This window comes from Vipera berus (genome assembly GCF_964194415.1).
Source record: "Vipera berus genome assembly, chromosome: 4".
NCBI classification, from domain to species: domain Eukaryota; kingdom Metazoa; phylum Chordata; class Lepidosauria; order Squamata; family Viperidae; genus Vipera; species Vipera berus.
The window spans coordinates 26,670,926-26,689,567 of record NC_138206.1 but is presented as its reverse complement, the minus strand read 5'-3'; the positions used below and the strand labels follow the sequence as shown (position 1 = coordinate 26,689,567).

Below are 18,642 nucleotides of genomic sequence, written 5' to 3'. Positions count from 1 at the left end.
CCAGTCTCTTCTTAAAAACTTCCAGTGTTAGAGCATTCACAGCTTCTGGAGGCAGGTTGTTCCACTGATTAATTGTTCTAACTGTCAGGAAATTTCTCCTTAGTTCTAATAGTTAGCAACCAGAGATATACATATGTTTTAACTACAGCGGCAATTGTATTTCTTTTTCCTTATACATTTTGATATTGCCATTATTTTGTGTTGAAAATTTGATAGCATGCTTTCTAAAGACAAATTCCAGTCTCATGAATTTGTTATAAGTTAACTGGAGGGAATAGTAAATTTCTATATTTAAAAATCTTGCCACTTCAGAATATATATTTGATAATGTAGTGATCTGTAATAAGAGCGTAATTTTTATTGTAGACAAATTAGGAAACATTATTTCTCTTTGCCTCTGATCTTAAAATGGTTTTGGTTGTTACATTGCTAACAGTTTAAAACAAAAAGTGTCCTAGGAAAATAAAAAGAGGCAATGTTGTTAGAAAAATAGTTTACAGCTTCCTTGACATCCGTCTGACCTAAAAATGTAGAATAATTGAAGTGGGAGGTGCCCAAAGGCATCAAGTCCAACATCCTGTCACCAATAGGATTCCATTCTTAAAGGATATATTAGTGTGAAAACCCCTTCATGGATTACTGCCTTGTCGTGGTGAAGGGGCTTGCGTAATTCAATGAAGCTATGAGCTATGCCGTGCAGGGCTACCCAAGACGGAAAGGTCATAGCAGAGAGTTCTGACAAACCGTGATCCACTGGAGAAGGAAATGGCAACCCACTCCAGTATCTTTGCCATGAAAACCCTATGGACAGTACCAAAAGGCAAAACGATATGACGCTGGAAGATGAGCCCCTCAGGTCAGAAGGCATCCAAAATGCTACTGGGGAAGAGCAGAGGGCTAGTACTAGTAGCGCCAGAAAGAATGAAGCGACTGGGCCAAAGCCAAAAGGACGCTCAGCTGTGGATGTGTCTGGTGGTGAAAGGAAAGTCCGATGCTGTAAAGATTTTTTCTCCATAGGAACCTGGAATGTAAGATCCATAAATCAAGGAAAGCTGGACGTGGTCAAAAAAGAGATGACAAGACTGAACATCGACATCTTAGGTATCAGCGAACTAAAATGGACAGGAATGGGTGAATTTAATTCAGATGACCATCAGGTATACTACTGCGGGCAAGAATCCCTCAGAAGAAATGGAGTAGCCTTCATAGTCAATAAAAGAGTAGGAAAAGCAATACTGGGATACAATCCTCAAAATGACAGAATGATCTCAGTTCGAATCCAAGGCAAACCATTCAATATCACAGTAGTCCAAGTCTATGCCCCAACCATCAGTGCTGAAGAGGATGAAATTGACCAGTTCTATGAAGCCCTACAGCACCTTATAGAACTAAAACGAAAAAATGATGTCCTTATCATCATGGGGGATTGGAATGCTAAAGTAGGAAGCCAAAAGATAACCAGAATAACAGGCAAGTTTGGCCTTGGAATACAAAATGAAGCAGGGCACAGGCTGATAGAATTTTGTCAAGAGAATACGATGGTCATAGCAAACACTCTTTTTCAACAACCCAAGAGACAGCTCTACACATGGACATCACCAGACGGTCAACACAGAAATCATATTGACTATATGCTCTGCAGCCAAAGATGGAGGAGCTCTATACAGTCAGTAAAAACAAGACCAGGAGCTGACTGTGGCTCAGACCATGAGCTTCTCATTGCAAAATTTAAGCTTAAACTGAAGAAAGTAGGAAAAAGCACTAGGCCACTCAGGTATGAATTAAATCATATCCCTGTTGAATAGACAGTAGAGGTGACAAATAGATTTAAGGAATTAGATCTGATAGATATCTGATAGACAGAGTGCCTGAAGAACTATGGACAGAGGTTCGCAACATTGTACAACAGGTAGCAACCAAAACCATCCCAAAGAAAAAGAAATGCAAGAAAGCAAAATGGTTGTCTGAGGAAGCTTTGCAAATAGCTGAGGAAAGGAGGGAAGCGAAAGGCAAGGGAGAAAAAGAAAGATACGCCCAATTGAATGCAGAATTCCAGAGAATAGCTAGAAGAGATAAGAATGCCTTCTTAAATGAACAGTGCAAAGAAATAGAAGAAAACAATAGAATAGGGAGGACCAGAGATCTTTTCAAGAAAATTGGAGAGATGAAGAGAACATTTCATGCAAAAATGGGCATGATAAAGGACCAAAATGGCAGGGACCTAACAGAGGCAGAAGAGATTAAGAAGAGGTGGCAAAATTACACAGAAGAACTATACAAGAATGAGCTTAATGTCCCTGATAATCACAATGAGGTAGTCACTGACCTCGAGCCAGACATCCTAAAATGTGAAGTGAAGTGGGCCTTAGAAAAGCTGAGCAACAACAAAACTAGTGGAGGTGACAGTATTCCAGCTGAGCTATTCAAAATCTTAAAAGACGATGCAGTAAAAGTGCTACACTCAATTTGCCAGCAAATTTGGAAAACTCAACAGTGGCCACAGGATTGGAAAAGATCAGTTTACATTCCAATTCCAAAGAAAGGCAGTGCCAAAGTATGTTCAAACTACCGCACCATTGCACTCATTTCTCATGCTAGTAAAGTTATGCTTAAAATCCTACAAGCTAGACTCCAGCAGTATGTGGACCGAGAACTACCAGAAGTACAGGCAGGATTTCGAAGAGGCAGAGGAACTAGAGATCAAATTGCCAACATACGTTGGATCATGGAGAAAGCTAGGGAGTTCCAGAAAAACATCTACTTCTGCTTCATTGAATATGCTAAAGCCTTTGATTGTGTGGATCATAACAAAATGTGGCAAGTTCTTAAAGAGATGGGCGTACCAGAGCATTGTATTTATCTCTTGAGAAACCTATATGTGGGCCAAGAAGCAACAGTGAGAACTGGACACGGAACCACTGATTGGTTCAAAATTGGGAAAGGAGTCCGGCAAGGCTGTATACTGTCGCTCTGCCTATTTAACTTATATGCAGAGCACATCATGAGAAAGGCAGGGTTAGAGGAATCAAAAGTTGGAATTAAGATTGCTGGAAGAAATATCAACAACCTAAGATATGCAGATGATACCACTCTAATGGCAGAAAGTGAAGAAGAACTAAAGAGCCTCTTGTTGCGGGTGAAGAAGGAGAGTGCAAAACTTGGGTTGAAACTTAACATTAAGAAAACGAAGATCATGGCATCCGGCCCTCTCAATTCCTGGCAAATAGATGGGGAAGAAATTGAGGTAGTGACAGATTTTATTTTCCTGGGCTCCAAGATCACTGCAGATGGGGACTTTAGCCAAGAAATTAAAAGATGCTTGCTCCTCGGGAGGAAAGCAATGGCAAATCTAGACAGCACACTAAAAAGCAGAGACATCACCCTGACAACAAAAGTGCGTATAGTCAAGGCTATGGTCTTCCCAGTTGCAATGTATGGCAGTGAAAGCTGGACCATAAAAAAGGCTGAGTGCCAAAGAATTGAGGCCTTTGAACTATGGTGCTGGAGAAGACTCCTGCGAGTCCCTTGGACTGCAAGGCAATCAAACTGCTCAGTCCTAGAGGAGATCAACCCTGATTGGTCTTTAGAAGGCCAGACCCTGAGGCTAAAACTCAAATACTTTGGCCACCTAATGAGAAGGAAGGACTCACTGGAGAAGAGCCTCATGCTGGGAAAGATTGAGGGCAATAGAAGAAAGGGACGACAGAGAATGAGGTGGCTGGATGGAGTCACTGAAGCATTAGGCGTGAGCTTAAGTGGACTCCAGAAGATGGTAGAGGACAGGAAGGCCTGGAGGAACCTTGTCCATAGGGTCGCGATGAGTCGGACACGACTTCGCAGCTAACAACAAAGTGTGAAAAAGCTAAGCTCTGTCTGCCTCTTATTCTCAACGACTAATATTTGATAGACAAATTATGTCCAAGCAAATAAGCTTAAAATAGCCTTTGGCCTATCTACTCAAGCAAAATATGTGGTCAAGAATTACCGGTATATTAAATTAAATATTTGTTTATTTGTTTGTTTGTTCATTTATATTCCACCTTTATCATTTTTAAAAAAATAATTCAAGGTGATGAACATATCCAATACACCTCAGTTCCTCCTCTTTTCATTATGACTCTTCTGTAAGTTCCTCTGGTATTTTCAAGGGAAAAGCATAGAGCATATATCCTTGCCATGCACACTGACAAATGTTAATTCCTCTATTTCAAATGGGATATTTGAAGATCAAGTTTAGTTCCTGACAATTGTACATTGAAATGTGCTGTATTCCATAATCTATATTCATCTCATTTTGTATGATGGTTCAACAGTAGATGTTACATTTTTAGAAAATAAAATTTATAGTCTTCTGTGTCCTTTGTGTAAGAGTGGAAATGAAGATATATATTAATCCTAATCCTAGGGTACTACCCATATTTTTCCCACAGGTAATCCTTACTTTCATGAAATGTTTCATAGTAACATTTTACAACAGTGGATAGAAATGGCTTCCCCTATAAGCACATGGCAGCTGCACTTTTTTCTGTGTGATTTACTGTGTGATTTATTCAACACCTATCCTTTTATGGAAAATTTTCAAATATGCTATAAAAACTTCCATGACCTATGACAAGTTTTAAAAAAACCAACCCTGTGCCACAACAGATTTAAAAATATTAAATCTATAGATTTAAAAAGATTAAGTTTAGTACTTAAGAAAACTTTATATTTTTAAATCTGTAGATTTAATATTTTTAATCTATAGATTTAAAATGTATTTTTAAAAATCTATAGATTTTTTTTAAAAAATATTACTTTTAAATACTCACCTAGAAATGAGACAAAACCGACTGTGAAAACCAAATGTTCCATCCATTCCTACTGTCACATTTTAACTACAAAAGAGATTGAAATGATCATTTTTCCTTAGTCCAAAAATGTTTTTAAGGGTTTGGTTTGTTAATTAACAACAATAACAAAAAGATAGGATCTTCCAGTATTACATGGCACATTCTGAAAAGGAGTGCTGGGATAATAGTTTTTTTTAAAAAAAATGAATTATTAGTACATTATATCTGGTAAACTGCCCAATTTTTATATATGTCCTTTTTATTATAATTATGTACTTTTTAGCTAATTCTATTATTTCTTTTTAAGAAAAAGGAAAATTAGAAAATAAATAGGTCCTTGCTTCTGTTTTTTCATGGGCAGTGCATCATATAGAAACATTCAACTCTATAATAAGGTCCTGATAGTATTGAAAAGTGAAGCAGTCTCTAGAGGATGACCCCATACTAAAACTGTGTTCATTAAAATTGTACCATCTTTGGACTCCTATATTTTAGTTACAATATTTTGTCTCATGGTTGATATTCATTAAACTGAAAACTGGTTAGTTTCCAATCCTTTTTCACTCTCTCCACACTACTTTGTCTTTCTTCCTCACTCCAGATTCACACATGAATTCACTGGAGAAGACCATATTTCTGTCATAATCTAATACATTTTTTGTTTTCAGGTCTATGAACACCAAGATGGAAGCAAGTCTCTGAAACTGGGAGATTTTGGTCTGGCCACTATAGTAGATGGACCTCTTTACACAGTTTGTGGAACCCCCACCTATGTGGCTCCAGAAATAATTGCAGAAACTGGGTAAACTAACTTCTTGTGTCACCTGGTAGAAGAGAATCAATGGGCAGCTATTTTTATTTTTCATATGATTAAGCAATGATCTTTTAAATAGAAGCCATACTGAATTTCAATTTTGATATCTTATATTTATAAGTTTGTCCTTATATGATACAATTGTGATATAGACTACAGCTTTTATTCAGATGAGATCATTTAATTTAATGAAGATCCTTGCCAGCATATCATTTTCTGTTGCTTTTATTTCCCTTAGATCATACATTCTTGGTTTCCTAACCATAATCCTTTATCAATTTTAGATATGGCCTGAAGGTGGACATCTGGGCAGCTGGTGTGATTACTTACATCCTGCTGTGTGGTTTTCCTCCATTCCGTGGGTATGGATTATGATTTTCTATTCATCTCTTAACAATGCATCTCTATTCTATCAGTTGCCCATATGGTTTTTTTTTTTCCTGTCTGGGTGTAATATTGGCTGCTAGCCTCCTCCCCTTTGTAAAACATGAAATAGCAGTAGAGGAACATATTGTTACTAAGACTTACATACTAGGGGAAAATCTCTTTTTTCACAGAAACTTCAGTACTAAGTTAATAGAATTGTCTACAGTGTAAACTGTATTTAACGGAAACAAGAAATATGCAGGGCTTATACTGTAAATGTCAAAATCACTCCAATATAAAACTGACTGCTTTATGAGGCTTTTCTTACTCTCTTTTTATTCTCTTTTTCATTTCTTTGTCTTTTTCTTACATTTCAAATTCGGTATTCAAGTTTATGCTGGTCTGTGACTCTTATAAATATTTGATTTGGTGTTCATGTTGCTCAAGTAACCCCACTTATGGCAGTGCATAACAAAAATAGTTTTGCAGCATTTTAAAAAGCTTGGCTTTAGTTTATTAGGAGCAGTGAGAGAATGACAGTTTTATTTCTTTGTTATGCAGAAGTGGAGAAGACCAGGAAGTTCTTTTTGATCAGATTTTGATGGGACAAGTAGAGTTTCCATCTCCATATTGGGATAATGTATCTGACTCTGCAAAGGTATATTCAAAATGTTTTTTGTTTCTTTAGAACATTTCTTTGTGCACCCATATCTTTATTCTATCTATCTATTTGTCTGTCTGTCTGTCTGTCTGTCTATCTATCTATCTTAAAATCCATACATGTTTAAAATAGATTCTAAATAATACTCCTATGCTTTTGATAGTTTACTAAATCTACTTCCTATACTTCTTCACCGCAACTGAATACTCTGCATTGTTCATGTTACTAGATTATACATCTCCAGAATTACTAAAGAAATGTTACAGTTAATACTATATTTGTAATATACCTTAATATATACCTGATTGATATAAACAATGCTTTAAATAACATTCTAATGTATTATAATTTGGGGAAATAGTTCCTCAGTGCATGCAAAGGATGTATAAGCCCTTGAGCTTTTCTAAAGCCAAAGGAAATTATGAATATTATAGTATCTAGAAGGAAATCATTTTAGCTTTGAATGACTCATATCAAGGGCAGGTAACAAAGATTCTGTCCAAGTCTGGTTGTCCCCAGGAATAGAACCTGGATTTTAGAAAAATTGTATAATTAGATGAAAAATAAAAAAATGCAATATTATACTGGAATTGATACTTTTCTACAGGAGACTTTCTGGAACTGAATATAAGGATTTGAGAAATTAATGTGCATGTTTTCTGGATATTTAGAAAAATATTTTCTGAATTATTTAGTATATATTAATAATAAAATATTCTTACAAATATATTTGACCATGCTTAGATTCAAATACAATTTTGATTTTCCAACTTTTAGGTTAAGTCTTCTGTTTTTCATAAACTTCTGAGTTATCAGTTGATATATTAAAATGCAAGGTTGGAATGTATTTCACCCTTTATCTTACTTTTTTCAATATATTCAGTAATGTATTTGCTATTCTTATCTTTGAAAAATTCTTTAGCCAATGTATCCTATTAGAATGAACTTACTGTATATAATATTTTCATTTTACAGGAACTAATTACTATGATGCTTCAAGTAGATATAGAACAGCGATTTTCAGCTTTGCAAGTGCTTGAGCATCCATGGGTTAATGTAAGTGAATGTTGCTACTTGTTTTATTTTAGCCACACTGTGTTTTATTGCATTATTTGTCAAATCAACTGGAATGCTGTTTTGGAAATATGAAATTTTTATACATTATAGCAAAATGTAGGCTTATTTCCAATAATAACTTTCTCTGCATATATTCTGAAAATGCATTTAAGAATATGCCAGACACAGTGTGGTGTTGTGTCTTCAGAAAGTGTAACTAACTTTCTGACGTTTTGCCAATTCCAGTTCACAAACTTGTTATAAAGGAACTGCCATATCAAGATACATTTTTTCATTAAATTTAAAACTTAATAGGGCTCTAAAGTTTGTATTTTTTAAATAAAAAAATAGTGCATCAAACTGACCAGAAGAGGAGAGAGAGCCTTGCATAAAAAAGGGGGAAAGAAATGAATATCCAATACCACTCCAGATAATTTGATTAAATTGCTGAGAAATTATTTTCCTTGCCTATAAAAAAAAGGCTAATTCAAATTGTGATGGATCAAACATATGCATTGCTACAATTCAGGCATAGATTTGCCCATATAATATAATAATTCTTTTGCCTACCCCCCCCCCCGTAGATAGGGCTCGTAACTTGGGTGTCCTCCTAGATTCACAGCTCTCCTTGGATGATCATATAGGAGCTGTGACTAGGGGGGCCTTCGCTCAGGTTCGCCTGGTGCGTCAGTTGTGGCCCTATCTAGACCGGGATGCCTTGTGCACAGTCACTCATGCACTCATGACCTCCCATTTGGACTACTGCAATGCTCTCTACATGGGGCTGCCCTTGAGGACTACTCGGAGGCTCCAGCTGATGCAGAATGTAGCCGCGCGAGTGGTGGTGGGGGCTTCCCGATACTCCCATGTAACACCTCTACTCCGTGAGCTGCATTGGCTTCCGGTTGTCCTCTGGGTAAGATTCAAGGTGCTGGTTACGACCTATAAAGCCCTAAATGGCATGGGTCCGGGTTACTTACGGGAGCATCTGCTGCCAGCATCAACTTCCCTTTGTCCAGTGCACTCCCACAGAGAGGGCCTCCTTAGGGTGCCGTCGGTCAAAGAGTGTCGACTGGCGGCCCCCAGGGGGAGGGTGTTCTCTGTGGGTGCGCCAGACCTTTGGAACCATTTACCGGTGGAGCTCCGGATGGCTCCCGACCTTCGCTCCTTCTGACGTGACCTAAAAACATATTTATTTGAACAAGCCAGCCTGGTCTGATGGGTTTAGGGGTATTTTAACATTTTGTATTAATCTATTTAATTGGGCTACTGTATTTAATATTTCTTTTAATTTTTATATATTGTATTTTATTGTATTGCCCTGTACACCGCCCTGAGTCCTTCGGGAGAAGGGCGGTATAAAAATTAAATTATTATTATTATTATTATTACATGAAAGATTCATCATTGCTGATGTCTTGAAGGGTTTTTTTATTATATAGTCAAACAAAATATATACATCTTTACTCAGCAGTGATGAGTCTAAAGTTATTTCACCTTGAAATAATACAAATCTACATTATATAAGTTCCCATTTCTAAATTGAAGGGTGGTTACATTGAATCATTATTATTTTTATCAGTATTTACAAAGTAAAACTTCCTGTTATATTAGCCTCATTTTTATGAAATTAAACTGAGCTTCTACTCTCACAAAATCAGAATACTGACACTCATTATTCATTATTCTAAAATTCACATGAATGTACATTTTATAAACTTGTTCCAATTTCTCATAATAGAATATTTATTTATTGAATTAATTTATTAAATTTATATGCCACTCATCTCACTATCTCAAATGTTGATTTAAAAGCCTGCAAATTAGGTCTACGTCAGAAAATTCTATGTATATATTTGCAGCATTAAGTGCAAGTAGTCCAACTGACCAAAAAGGAACTCAATACCTTCCAGATTTCAGAAAAATCACATAATTATTTTCAAGTTGAGTCAAAGATGAAATTAATTCTGAACTTCTTTAACTAAAAAGTAAAACTTAAATAAACCTGAAAATATTGAAAAATTAAATCCATCTTTGCCAATGTTTAAATTTGAAAAAGCTTCATAGAGTTCCATACTGTGAGATAACCAAAAGAAACAGAGTGCAGCCTAAAATTCCAATGTCAAAATTGTTACTGACATCAGTGATACAAGTCTGATTTTTCTCCTCGATTTATTTAGTAACTAGGAAGGAACATTATGTACCTTTTATTTATGATCCTTTTAATATTTTCAAAATTTAGAGTGATTCAAGAGCACATCTTAAAATCACTATATTGATTCCTAGTGTCATTACAATTATGAGTCATTAATATTATCGTGCAAAAATGATAATACAACATATGGCTGGACTTTGTATGCACAGCTTGTGAATGCTGCAAAAGATCAATTCAGATTTGCCGAAATTACTGTGCTGCTATGTTGGTGCATAAGGCAACTGTATAGGGCAGGGGTCAGCAACCTGAAACAGTGAAAGAGCCACTCGGAACCGGTTCACTCACAAAAGGAAAAACTGGGAGCCGCAAAAACTGTGTGCGCATGCACGTACATGCGCGCATGCGCAGAACAGGGTTTGACTGAAGAGTGGAGCCAAGGCGAGATATGCACCTACCCTGCATATTTGAATTGATTGGTTGAACTTTTTTAGTCCCACTTTTTTTTGGACTGCACATGGCAGAGGACTGGGAGCCGCAGGGGGCGGCTGAAAGAGCCGCATGTGGCTCCGGAGGCACGGGTTGCAGACCTGTGGTATAGGGGGACAAATAGTTCCATTTTAGTTTCAGTGAGAGAAGCCTAACTGCGCTGCTAGTTATTGGAAAACAGACATTTTCAATTCTATTTTACTCAAAAACTAAAGCTTCTGACATTTCTGAAATCAGTTTCTGCCTGGAATACCTCTGATTTTGGATGAAGGGATGTAAACAAACTTTAGATTTCTCTTAATCATTTCATTATAATTTACTGCTTATGTTGCAGTCAAAGATATACCAGAACTTTTAGTTACAGTACAGTACCTTTTTGTGAAATATAATAATTTTAATTGTGAATTCAGCATTTCAAAGGTCTTTAAACTGCTGAAAGAAATAAAACACATTATGTCCAAAATAGCTTAGAAAACATTGCTTTAAAAAAAAACACTTTGGTTGTAAGTACAAGAATATGGAAGTTCCTAATCAAGATTTTTTTTTACAATTTCTATGTTGATTAAAAGTTGTATAAATAAATGAAGTTATAATGCCTGGTCTTCAAAATACATTTTTAAAAGGGTTTTAAAATGGTCTCACAGAAAATGTGGAGTCATTCTAAAAATCTATATGGTTCATGAAATAATAATGTTATCGAGATTCCTTGGGCTATTTTTTGGTGTATGAAAGTGCCCCAAACAATTGAAATTACTATGCCTTGTTTTTTTGGTTATCTTCAGGCATATTACTAAAGTTAAGCAGTAAGTCATAGTGGAAAACGTGATTATATTTAAGAGTTATAATACTTTGGTAACTTCAGATAGGATTTTATTCAGGAGTTCTTAGTTGATGATAAAGGTTAGCAAATTGTAAAGTACGCATTTACAAAATTAATTATATTTCTGCAAATTAAAAATCTTTGGGACACAATAATTTTGGAAAAATAATCACAAAATTGCTGAAGTCCTGAAATGAACTACTGTTGTTTGTTTTGTAGGATGATGGCCTTCCAGAAAATGAGCATCAGTTGTCAGTAGCTGGGAAGATTAAAAAACATTTCAACACAGGCCCGAAGCCCAACAGCACAGCTGCCGGAGTTTCTGTTATAGTAGTAAGCATCTGCAATGCATCGTTTTCCTCCATATTTATAAAATGATGGGGTTTTTTTGAGGACGTCTCCCCCATGTTCAATTAATATGTTCAATTTTAATTGCAGTGAAAAACAGATATTCCATTATCCCATCATTGGGAGATCACACTTTTTAATTGCTTCATCAAACTAAGCTGCTAGGCAGCATACATATTTCTTATTGAAAATCAGTCCTTATGAGGAGAAAAAATTCAACACACATTCGCTGAGATGAACATTTAAAGAACATTTCATGGAAAGAAAAAAAATCACATCCCAATTATAAGCAAGAGAACAAAATAAGCATATCTAGTATAAAGAAATGCAGCCATTTTGGACATAGATATGGTTGCCTACTTAATTCAGTTTGGCCATATTATCTGAATTGGCTCATGCAGATAACTACAAAGGCTTCCAGTTTTGCTATGCCATACAAGGCTAATCCATGCAGTGTTCTGTGTTTGAAAGATTGGTACCTGCACTGTCAACCCAAGTGAAGATCAGGATACTGGTCTAACCTAAAATTTTCTTGCCTGAGCAATTTTAGGATTTTCCCTACCTCTAGTAAAACTGTAATAGCCATAATGAATTCCATTTTTAAGGACACCAAATAGGTTTATGATGACTTAGTATGACATAGATAGATAGATAGATAGATAGATAGATAGATAGATAGATAGATAGATAGATAGACAGACAGACAGACAGACAGACAGACAGACAGACAGACAGACAGACAGACAGACCGACCAAGTCATCATAAATCCATAGAGTGGACATGGATAGAGATCAATTTATTACTGTATTCCCTTTTATATTCTAGGATACATTTAAAGTATACTCGTGAATTTTATTCAGTTTTAAATAGCTTTATTTTGCACACAATTTGACTGAGTGGTTCCCTCTGGGCAGAAATTAAAGTGGCCTGAGATTTAAATAGAGTCAACATAAGTCTTTCAATATGCTGCAGCTGTACAACAGGACATAGTATGAGAGATTATGAGACTTGTTTAACATACCGTTATCATCTGTATATCATAGTGCAAATGGAAATGAACCAGGTTCACTTTGACCCTTTGCCAAGAATATATACTGTATATTTAAAACATACATTTAATAATAGTGAAGTGATTAGTATTTGTTGATCACTCAAACATATGCAAGATATACATTTCTACCAATAAATATAATGGAGTGGTCAATTTTTTTAATGTTCCCATCTTTTTTTCTTTAAGTCTGCCTACATTTTAAGCTTCCTTCCATAATTATGCCTCCCTGAACCATGCTTTAAACAGAAACATCATAATGATTCATTGAACATGCTCATTTACCACATTAGACTGATCAGTGTCTCTTCCCTAGCTTCACTAAATTGTAGATGTTACAATCATAAATTGTAAGTGGCACACTTTGGGTAGCTGTTGTATTAGTCAGAGGCTGATTTTAAGTCAGCAGAAGTAAAAACAACTCAGTTGGCAGAATTGGCAAATTCACCCTCCTTACCATGGAAGATAATTTGTCATGTTTTTCTTAGATTTGGACTTTATTGTTCCTATTATGTTAATGTCATCATCTAACATATCGTCAATATTTTTTTGTTTTTTTAATAGGAAAACTACCATAGCTTTCCCACAACTAAAACATCCCATTGTATGCATTGCCAGGTGTATGCTTAACTGTCCAGCTGAAACTCTTTTCATTTGGACTGCCAGCACGCTTGCCCGTGAGATGTACCGCTCAGTTCCTCTACTCTGCACTGTTTTCATAGTTCTTAAAACTCTTCAGAATGCTTTGCTAGTGCTTTTTGCACCCATTTTTGCCTTCTTTATTGTGTTTACTTTTCTTTTATTTTAAAATTTAATTTGCAATATTTGCAGTAAAATTTATTCTTTTTGGTAGCTCAAATATTCTAAATAAGAAAAGGTATTGCACTGCAGCTTCTCATTGAGAATAAAAACTTCTATAAGAATAAAGAAATACACAGATCTTTGCATTGTGTTTAGCACTATGTTATTCTGGCACCTTATCAATTTGCTATTGGGCTTACATTATTCTATAATTACCCATTTCTTTGGTTCATTATAAATTTGAACAAAAGCCCTGCAGTTTCATTTAACTGTTTTAAAATGTTGGTTATACATTTTTGCTAGATAACACTCACAAACCACTCTAATTTTCATCAACTTTACAATACAATGTCAGTAGCAATAAAATATTTATTAATGTTTCAAATCCAATTCAAATGTACTGTTCTGTATGTATCCATATATTGTAATATTTAAAATGTTTCTATGAGGACTGTAGTCCATCATGTATGCTACCCTGAACCTTCAACAAAAATGTCAGATAGCAGTAGCACTTAGATTTATATACTGCTCCATAGTGCTTTACAGCACTCACTGAGCAATTTACAATGTCAGCATATTGCCCCCAACAATCTAGGCCCTCATTTTACCAACTTTGGAAGAATTAAAGGCTGAGTCAACCTTGAACTGGTCAGGATTGAACTCCTGGCTATGGGCAGAGTTAGCCTGCAATATTGCATTCTAGCCACTGTGCCACCACAGCTCCTAAAATGGATATACCGTAAATGCAATACAAGTAGGGCTTCAATTATGACCTTAATGGAGCCTGCCCATTATGATTATAAATCATGATGATCTTAAAACAGATCACCCACATGACCAACCCAATTGTATGACCTTTTTTGGGTGGTCGTTAAGTGAATGCCACATTCATTAAGCAAACCAATTGTTTGCTATGGGCCAGTTTTACCAAAACCCAAAAATAAATGACAGTTTTTGGCAAAAATATGGTAAAATATGGTCACATGACTTTGGGACACTTTAAATAACTGTAAGTGTGGGCCAGTTGCCAAACAATTGACATGAGATCATGTGACCACAGGGGTGACCGTTGGAACTTCAGAACCAGGAAGGTGATTACAAATGGTTGCTAAGTCAAGGACTACTTATAATTAAGCACAACCTAATCCAGGAAGGAAACTAAATGTAGTACTGAAGCTTGGATATAGGCTTAGAAAGGGCTTGCTGAATATATGAAATCTAAATACTGCCTTCTCTATCCATAAGGCTTCCCCATTTGCTTTAAATGTGGTGGTGTATTCATTCTCTTTACAAATACAAGGTTTGCCATTCTAATTTTTTTTCCACAAAAGAATGGCACTCATAAAATAATATAAAAATAAAGGACAAATTATTTACCATACAACATAATATTATTGGATAGAAGATAATATTTGTAGCTTAGGGGTGAAATGTGGGGTCCTTGGTGCTCTCTAACCTGGCAGTTTTCTTGCAGATGTTTCATTACCAAACTGATGATGTTACCTAGCTTGGTAATGAAATGTCTGCAAGAAAACTACCAAGTTCAGAGAGCACCAAGGACCCTATAACATCATCCATTATAAAATGAAGTCTGGAACACTATAGGCATATTATATAAACATTATTAAAGTAGTTCAAAAGCTTACACTACAATCATTTAATTTTATTTACTGATCAAAAGTGTCTAAAGCTTTCTCTTCTCCTGAAGTTCACCGAAAGTGGTATTCTGGAGTGGGTGGGAAGGTCAATTCCTACTGCAAATTCCATCTTCTTCATAATACTGGCTTAATGAAAGAGGGTCTTTCATTAAAATGTCTTACACAAAAGTATAGGTAGCTTTATACTTAGATTCTTATATTTAAAGATTGCCATATATCTACATCACTACATGTGTACACATTAAGAAGCCAGAGCTGCTTATGGCATCCCAAAACACATACGCTATATATTAATATACAGCACCATTACCACTATTAGTCTGATAATAAACTGTCCGCCTTTTTCAATCAACCCAGCCTTTAAATCTGTTTTTTTTAATCATTTCCCCTCTCTGAAACCCCAAAGTAAAAGCGAACATACTTCTGACATTTTTAACATGAACTTTGAAATTGTATAGCAGCTGCTTAGAGTTGCTTTTGCTTTTCTTTACAGATTTTGTAGAAGTTCATTTTACCCAATTCCTCTTGACACTGGAAAAATGAAAGATTTTCAAAGAAAATTATCTTTTAAAAATGAAAAGTGGTTGGCATTTTTGTGGGTTTGATGGCATATTCACATCACTCTTCTATTCCCTCTGTCAGGGGTAGACATTTAAAGGGAAAATACAATGACAAACTTTGCTTGAGTACTGTTGATGTTGATATTTAGGCACTTATCACTTCATCTGCCATTTATGCAAATGCATATTAAATATTAATAGCTTGTTCACATTTTCTTGAACAAATAGGTTTCTAAACATCCACTTATTATTATTATTATTACTTTTCAGATTCTTAAATGAAATTTCTCTCTCTGTGCCATGCCGTGTAACCAAGGCTAATATAATCTTTTCTCTGAGGTTATATTTTCAATAAATAGATAAAGACAGCAGCATCAGTAAACTATTTTCTTTACACTCTTTGATTAGACTGAAAAAATGCTTTAAAATAAGAAGTAATTGCTTCAATACTGTGAGGACTTTCTAGCAATTTGTCACTGTTTTCTCTGAGTATTTCAAAGTAGTGACTTAACTGCTGCCTTGTGATGTCTGTAGTTACTAAAGAGGAGAGCTAGTAATTAGGGTTTAACAGATGTCTTGAAAGACTCACAGGGAAGTGGTATTGCCCTACAGAGTTGATTAATAACATTCTCCTGTTTTGAAATTAATGAAAACAAATGAGCCCTTTTTTAAAAAAATTAACAGGGTGATAGTATTGTATACTAGTGAGTTGCAGTCCAATTTATTTTCCTTATTGTGATTGGTTGAACTATATTGGGTGAACTAAGATCCAATTATATATGTTGCTTTCAAGCAGACACAACAACATCTAAGTTTGCTTTGATTTTTTTGAGTTTCCTTTTTTACCTATGAAAGTAAATTATTTTTGAGGCTTGCAAGTACCATGTATTGATGAAAAGAAGAAAAAACAAATATAATGAAAATATATGACCTGCAATTCTCAGAATGGTAAATACAATCCAATGTATGGGATTTTACATGACTTCCACTTCCCTCTATTTTTATACAATATATATCCTGTGGCATTTTTTTAATTACATTGACTACCAAGTGGTAAATAGGTAATCAGGCATAGGTAGACAGATAGAGGCATGACATAATATAACCCTGATGTCTTTCAACTCACAAAGCTTAAGGCAAGCTGGGTTGCATATAGCATTCTGAAAGCCTCTCTATAGCTCTTTCTGCAGCCACCTAATACCAGGACCTAGATAGCTGCTAAAGCTACTGCACTATTTATATAGTCATTTAAAATGTGAAGGTCCATGAGTTGAATTTCCAGCACAGGATTTGAATGCCATAGAATAACATCTGGCTCCCGCATCACAAAAATTCCAAAGATGAGGAAACTAGTCAGCTAGTGGTCCATATAGCTGGAAATTAGAATCTGCAATTGTGTCTGGAAAATCGTTCTGTTAGTTTGATTGACTGAATAACATTAAAAGAATAATAAATTATATATTAATACAAATATCAATTTAAACTGGTAAGCAACATTTTGGAAATGGTTTTAAAGAAGAGCTAAATGCTCCAAAAAATAAAGTAAAGCTAGTGTAAACCATAGCTTCTAGGCTTACATTATATCATGCTTCTGTCCAACCAAAGCTTATTTGATTAAGAGTGAAAATCAGAACAAATATTGGATCATGTAAGACTCACTGGCTTCCACAATAACATTCCATTTTTAAATTTTGATCCTAGAGGATCTTAGAGACTATCTGTACCCAAGCCCTCTTTAGTGCAGGAATCCGCTATTAAAGTTTCGCCTTGATTGCAATTTTATTTTTTTTAAGCTGAACCCTTCAGCTACATCAGCCCTGTAAGGTAGACTAGAGTCACTGAACAGTTTTACTAGAACATCTGTAGTAACAGAATCTTGCAACTCTGAATATACTTCTCCTCTCCCCACCCCTTGTATTTTTGTGTGAATCAAGTGGGGTGGGTGGGCCATCTGACACAAACCAAGCTTTATTTATAAGATTGTTGTCTTAGTACTGAATCTTTCTTCTGTCCTCTATAGTTACTACAGCCACTTAAAGAATGGTCAGTCAATTAAACATTTTCACTTGGTAGATTAAATTTACATATATTTTTACATTGTTTTAAAATTCAATAAACATGCCTAGTTCAGTTATGGAAGTTGTTGCAATCAGGTGTAATCACCACCAATGGGAATGCACTAATTCATGACAAATCTAACTATCAGTAGATCAATCTTGATGACTAAATACTCTTTCCAGATCTTAGAACGATAAAATCAAGACTTTTTTGAATTGAGCAAAATTCAGTTCATGAACACATCTATGAACATTATTTAAAAACCAAAATATGTGCCTGTATACAGACACAGAACACATTTGCCTACATATTTTTCTCTACAGAGCTGGAATTTTCTGGTGGTCTTGCAGCGTGATGAAATGTGATCTCGATTCCCAGGAGGAAAGGAGTGCATTCCAGAGGAGCAAGAGTCAGCAAAGTTAATAGTTAATAGTTCCCAGAATATATGGTTTGTGGTGCAGGTTGTCTGCTTTATTTTGACTGGATTTCTATGTATAGGTAAAGGACACTGCCTAAAAGAATCTCAATACAGTATATTTGTCTTGGGTTTTGGAGCCTGGCATCAATCTTGCCAAACTAAAGCAGACAACTCTTAACTGTGCTGCCTTTTGCCCCTCTGGAATGCACAGCGTCCTGGAAATTTGGACCGGATTCCTTCGCAAACACTAAGCCCAGGGTAGGGGACTGTAATTGTCCATATTTCTAAACTTTCTAAACTAATCACTATGACACACAGAATTTGGGATTTAGATGGACCTTTTCCAGATCCATCAGGATTTCCCTTTTGTCTTTCCAAGCTTTTTTTCCATACAAGTAAGGGAGCTTAAGAGTTATGCATTTTCAGAATAACTGTTCATCAGATTTTTCATTCTTGAACCAGCGCATCTTTGAGGGCTAGGGTCCTCTGTTTACATAATTCCAAAAGAATCCAACAGAGAGAGTTTGCAAAAGTTGAGGTACAGCTTAATACTCAGTGAG

The 18,642-nt window shown here is 35.6% G+C and overlaps 1 protein-coding gene across 4 annotated transcripts in view; it reads left to right on the top strand.

Annotated features, from left to right (window-relative positions):
* Nucleotides 1–18,642, top strand: part of DCLK1 (doublecortin like kinase 1) — a gene marked incomplete at both ends in the record, with an annotated part of 205,533 nt that overhangs the window by 172,860 nt on the left and 14,031 nt on the right. For all 4 annotated transcript variants that reach the window (XM_081327265.1, XM_081327267.1, XM_081327266.1 and 1 more), the window contains 5 exons: nt 5,501–5,634; nt 5,931–6,008; nt 6,574–6,670; nt 7,649–7,729; nt 11,410–11,523. In XM_081327265.1, coding sequence (XP_081183391.1) covers nt 5,501–5,634; nt 5,931–6,008; nt 6,574–6,670; nt 7,649–7,729; nt 11,410–11,523 — 504 coding nt within the window. The remainder of the gene's footprint in view (nt 1–5,500; nt 5,635–5,930; nt 6,009–6,573; nt 6,671–7,648; nt 7,730–11,409; nt 11,524–18,642) is intronic.